Source organism: Cnephaeus nilssonii (genome assembly GCF_951640355.1).
Source record: "Cnephaeus nilssonii genome assembly, chromosome: 3".
NCBI lineage: Eukaryota > Metazoa > Chordata > Mammalia > Chiroptera > Vespertilionidae > Cnephaeus > Cnephaeus nilssonii.
The window spans coordinates 20,631,870-20,638,020 of NC_137074.1; the positions used below are offsets into that span (position 1 = coordinate 20,631,870).

Here is a 6,151-nt window from a genome sequence, read left to right on the forward strand (position 1 = left end):
TGGCATTGTGATTTGTAGTAGAATAATAAGATTTTTAATTTTTAGGTGCTTTCATGTTTATGGATAATTCTATGATATTGCCTCCATAAAAAACTTATCCACCCTTTGGTTGTGTGCAGACATGTGCAGAGTGGCAAAAAATTTGAGTTGCCCAACTTGCAACTGATGTTGAACAAGGCAGTACTTTGCCTTCTTACTGTAAACAAATGTTCTTTTTTGTAGGCTATTTAGTGGCATATTTTTGACATTTTCATGCTTTTGGTTGGTGATTTTACTATTTAAAATATCCTCCAAGCATAGTGCTGAGGTGCTGTCTAGATTTCTGAGCATAGGAAAGCTGTGATGTGTCTCAGAGAGAAAATATGTAGGATAGATAAGGTTTGTTCATGCCTGAATTACAGTGCTGTTGGCCATGAGTTCAATGTTAATCTGCAATAAATATTAAATTAGGTGTCTTTAAACAAAAACACACATAAAACAAGGTAGTACTGGTTGGTTGATGAAAATGTGACCAGAGGCTTGCAAGAACCTAACTGTATTTCCTCTAGATCATAACTACCATGAATTATAAGAATAGGCTTTATATATATATATATATATATATATATATATATATATATATATATATGTATTACATATGTATAAAGTGTCATCACTATAACATAGCACTACAGTCAAATTTTATTACTTGTGTTTGTGATTGAGCTTACTTAAAATGCTGTGAGAGTAGCTGGAAACAATGCACAATGGCTGTCCTAACTGGTGTGTGTATGTGATTTCAGATATTGTCTGGGAGGGTTTTATTGAACTAGGTCGCAGTGCTTTTCCATGGATGGCGATTGGCTCTATGTTAACTTCCTTTCTCTAGGTTATGCTGGAAAAATCAGTCAGATGCCAGTGATTTTGACACCATTACATTTTGATCGGGACCCACTTCAGAAGCAGCCTTCATGCCAGAGATCTGTGGTTATTCGAACCTTTATTACTAGTGATTTCATGACTGGTATACCTGCAACACCTGGCAATGAGATCCCTGTAGAGGTAATTTACATATTCCTTCTAATGTGTATTTTCAGTACCTCATTCATTTTATAATATGGTGAGTGGAATAGACTATAACAATGTTGATATTTGGTTTTCTGTTCAGAAGACAGGCTCTTTTTATCTCCACATGATTGTTCAGTACACTATAGTAGAAAAAGGCCTTAAATGTATTATAACCCTCTAGATGTCTGATTACTATATGGAGAGGAACCAACCAACTCTAATCTATAACTGTTTAATTTTGCCAACCAGCCTCTACTTTACAAATAATATTTTTTAAGTAAAGAAGAAAACCCAAGGACTGAAGAAAAGTTTATTGGAAATAAGGATGAGAATTGATGGCATTATGACCAGAAACCCAAGAATTCTTTAATGTTCTGCTACCAGCAATTCAATTTTAAAAATATATATATATATTTCTTATTGATTTCAGAGAGGAAGGGAGAAGGAGAGATAGAAGCATCAATGATGAGAGAATTTTGATGGGCTGCCTCTTGAATGCTCCCTACTGGGGATTGAGCCCGCAACCTGGGCATGTGCCCCCGGCCGGAATTGAACCTGGGACCCTTCAGTCCATAGGCCGACGCTCTATCCACTGAGCAAAACCAGCCAGGGCCAGCAATTCAATTTTTGATCACCATCTCCCTCTCCTATTCTCTCTCCACCAAGGAGCCATTTGCTTGTTAGAAGATGAAAATCACACTGAGCCTTTGTTAGTTGGACCATTGCTCCAGTAGCTAATGCAAGGCTCTGGTTGTAGCTGCACAGCTGGGCTGGGAAATGTGGCTTACAGTCTGTTTTCTGTTAGGCTCAGATTTGCCAAGTTTTTGTTCAGTGACCAGGCTTTCTCCTCCTGTACACTTGTCAGTGGTTATTATTATAATGCATTATGCACCACCTTGGTAGCCTCAGAGTTGTTTCAGCCACAGATAATTTGTGAAGAATTGGCTTAAACACATAAAATACTGTTTAGATGCCAGAGCAATGCGAAATTGCTATGAATGTTTCTAAACACTTGTTGACAAACATAACCTGTAGGCTAGCACCTATCTGTGGGCAGTACTTTGAGTTGTACTGACTTTAAGTCACTTCAACCTAGAGAGGGAAGTAGGTTCACTACCTGAAATTAATCAGAGGCCATCCCATGTACATAGAAGCAAATAGTAAAAATAGATTACAGTTTCAAATTGCAAATGCAAGCCCTTTAGGGTTTTTGGACATGCAGTGGATTCTGGCTCTTTTAATTGTAATCTTTGTTTTATAACAGGTGGTGTTAAAGATGGTCACTGAGATTAAGAAGATTCCTGGTATTTCTCGAATTATGTATGACTTAACATCAAAGCCCCCAGGAACTACTGAGTGGGAGTAATAAACTTCTTGTTTCACTAAAGTACTGTGTGCAGTTTAAATTCATTAGAGACCATTCCCAGTATTGACACGCAGTACTGTGAAGAGTGCTGGATCGGCTATATTACATCTGAATTCTTCACAGCAAAAATTTATGGCCTGAAGGCTCAGTTGGGGATAACTAAAGGGGACTGAAGATTGTACGGGTATAATCAATGCATCATTGCCTACACTCAGACAAATTGACACTGCATTTGCCTTTGCCTCACTTGTTCTTTATGTGTAAACTTACTGTTGCTGTTGATGTCTGTCAATGAAGATGTATGGAGGTGGGTGAGTTTGGGGTAGTAATGGGCTTCTACGTTCCCTTGCCAGTTTCTAAGAGCTGTTAGAAAACTCCCGTGACTTAGTATGTATGCCTGTTGGAGAATCAGAGTTTCCATGTAAGTAACCTTGTTTCTCCAAAGGTTGGGGGAAGTGATGAACATGTCAGATAAAGGTATAGGTGGGCTGTTCCAGCCACTTTTTCAGAACACTGGCATCATAAACGTAAGCTACTTTAAGATGAAAAGCACCAGGAATTTGCGGAAGTGCTTTAGAATTTTATGATACCACAACCATGGGAGAAAGAAAATAGGAGTGGTCTCAGTTTAAAATGTTTTCAAATCCTATTTCCCATAGATGTCGTGTTGCTCACGTAACCTTTTCACTAATAAGGAGCTTTATCCTCCCTGCCTTATATTGCCTGCTACAGCAGCCTTCATAGGAAGTTTCTGTTCTCTTCCTAGAAGAAACTGGCTTTGGTGCAGCATCAAGTTTGAGGGCTTTAATCTTGTTTGGTTAGAGGGGAAGCTCTGAGACCATGAAGACCATCGTGCATGCCCGCAGCTTACAAATGCACGCCCGCAGCTTACAAATGCACGCCCACAGCTTCTATCACCTAGTGAAGAGTTTAAAATGAACTCTTAGATGTCATGTGTTAGACAGGTTCATTACCCACTGCCCAGAAGACTGACTAGTCTTGGTCTGTGCATGCTATTGCCAAACTTTGTAATGCTACCAGCTGTAAGAGAAGATTCAAGAACTGGTGTAGGACTTGTTCTGATTGCCACCAGTTTCTACCAGATCTTTTGTAATATTTATGTAAGCACTATAAAAATAGGCAGTATTTGACATACATTCTACAACCATTTCTCAGTATTTTAGCTGATGTTACTATTTAAGAATGTTACCATGTTTTTCTTCTTTTGTTTATTGAAGTACAATTGAGATGCAACATATTAGTTTTAGGTGTCTATATTTTTCTCATACCACTTCCATCTCAGGTTGCTGCCTCTTATTCTCAGAATTCTGTATTAAGGTACAAAATTTTGTATGGGATTCAGTGTTAGACAAATAATAAAATTATGTGTGGCAGATGTCTTCATTCTGGCTGGCCCAGAGTACAAGAAAACTGTTGCTGGACCGTCTAGGGAAGAGCTCTGTCTACTGTAACCGGTATCCTTACTTGAGACCAAGGAATACAGTGACTTCTACAAAACTTGAAAGGCTCCTTCTCTGTTCTGATGATGGGTTATTCATAATGGCCTTTTGAAAAGAGGATATGTTAGTGATCTGGCCGTTAGAGCTGGAATAGACAACCTATAAAGGGTTTACAGATATTTATGTTTATGTGAAAAATTTCTAGCAAAAGTGTCATGATTTTGTTTTTAAGCAAATACTAGGAATCTGTAGTAATAGTGGGTTTTTTGTGTCCTTGTCCCTAAAGTGCATTCAAGGGAACATTGCTCCACTGAAATGGTACGTAAAGAGTTAGATCATGGAAGCTTGGAAAGTGCTGTTCACTTGTCCTTCCATCTTGGGGACTGATGGTATATATTGCATTCAAAGCTCTGAGAAATTTTGAAGTTAACAGTGGTTAAAATTTTTTAAACCTGATGTTTTCCTGATATTTATTCACCAAACACCTTCTTAAATAGTCCTGCTTAATACTGGAAAATGGTTTCTCCAAAGCACACCTTGACATGATTCAGAAAAAATTAAAATTTCAGAAATTCCCTGACATTTTATACCATCTCTTCCTCTGCAAAGCACTTTTGTTTTGTGCCATACAGTATTATTCTATATCTTCAGAGTATTTCATTTGAGCATCTGAGAAATGTTAAGATTATAATCCCATTTTACACTTAAGGAAACAAACTCAGTTTAGTAATAGATACCTAAAGAGTTTCAGATTAAATGTGACCCTTGGTAGGTCATGACTTGCATCCCTGTCATTCACCACTTACCTGGATTCCCCTCTAATATACCTTGTTTCTTTGTACCTATTAGAAGGAGGGTAGCAGAGCACTGGAAGCATCGTTGCTTCCTAAGATTGGGAAATACAAAAGAATATTTAAGAACCAGATACAATATTTAAGAACCCATCTTTTCTGCCTTCTTCCTGAAGCAGCAGCATGTATGTAGCCAAATAAGAATTGCAAAAGTTTGTTTCTTGGTGTGTTTGGGTTTAACTCCTGAGAGCCTGTTCTACCAAAATCCTTGAATCAAACCTTGAGAGAATAAAGGCATTCAGATTAGGTAGGTGGGACTGTCCTTTAATTTTTTTTCCACATCAGATATAACCCAAAGGTAAATATCAAAATGCATTGTAAAATCAAACATTACCCCCTTTTTTGAAGCTATGGCATACGTAAGCAGGGTTTGAGCGGTTGAATCTTCCGTTGTGATCATGACACTTGGAAAATGCCCATCAATATGTACCCGCTGGCAATCTCTTCATTGTGTGTTTTTGGGAAAGTTGGCAGAATATGCTTTTGCTTTGAGGCCAGTATAAGAGTCTCCCACAATCAGTTGTAGACAGGTAATTGTTGGCAGAGCTAAAGCTCAAATCCAGGGTTACAACTCTCTGCCTTGAAGAAGTAATGCTCTATGGGCCTTTGTGGTAAGGCCTAACAGGAAGTTACCAGTGTAATTGACCATTGGGGGTAAATGTACTTCCAAAGTGTTAATCATCTTTTTGACAGTGATTAGTGTTTGGAGATAGTAGTATCTTTCAGAAATTCCTCTGACACTCATGCCCAATGTTATACCCCGGTTTCTTTCTACCTTTACGTACTATTCCCCTTCACTATTCTCCACTGCTGCTCCTTCCCCTCTTTCCTGAATTCTCATTGGAATGTGGTGAGGACACACCTATGGAGGCTCCTTTCATTGTCCCAAATTAAGAATACAATAGGAAACTGAATACAAGTTGGATGCCTCCACAATCGGAAAGCATTCCTTTTGTCCCTACTGAGATAGCTTGGCCACACAGGTGACAGGAGTTCAGGGTATTTCACCACTGTAGGGTGTTGACAGTGATGTTGGCATCCTTGGCTCTTCTCTTCCTGAGTGTTTCATTTAATGACAAGAGGTTTGGACTCTCCCAGTCAAATGCCAGCCCCCAGCCCTGGTCTTCTTATTGAAGAGGCCCAGGTATGCTACCAAACTCTGCTCTTTCTGCCAGTGGTTCTCAACCCTGGGTGCCTATTACTACTGCCCGAGGACTTAAATATGAATGCCCAGAACCCACCATCAACTCAAATGTGAATCTTGGTGGGGCTCAAGCATTGGCAGTTTTAAGTCTCTCCACTGGAATAAATTGTTAATGAGAAATATACCTGGCCTATCTGGTTATGGTTTAAAATCTTAGACAAACCTATAGATGAGAAGAGAAGGCCATAGATACTGCCTTGTAGAAGAGCTCATAGCTAAGTTA

The 6,151-nt window shown here is 38.9% G+C and overlaps 1 protein-coding gene across 1 annotated transcript in view; it reads left to right on the forward strand.

Annotated features, from left to right (window-relative positions):
* GMPS (guanine monophosphate synthase) overlaps nt 1–3,807 on the forward strand; it is a 52,723-nt gene extending 48,916 nt beyond the window's left edge. Inside the window, exons 15-16 of the mRNA XM_079767172.1 lie at nt 869–1,041; nt 2,312–3,807. Of these exons, the coding sequence (XP_079623298.1) occupies nt 869–1,041; nt 2,312–2,413 (275 nt within the window). The 3' untranslated portion in view covers nt 2,414–3,807. The remainder of the gene's footprint in view (nt 1–868; nt 1,042–2,311) is intronic.
* The last annotated feature ends 2,344 nt before the right edge of the window (nt 3,808–6,151 follow it).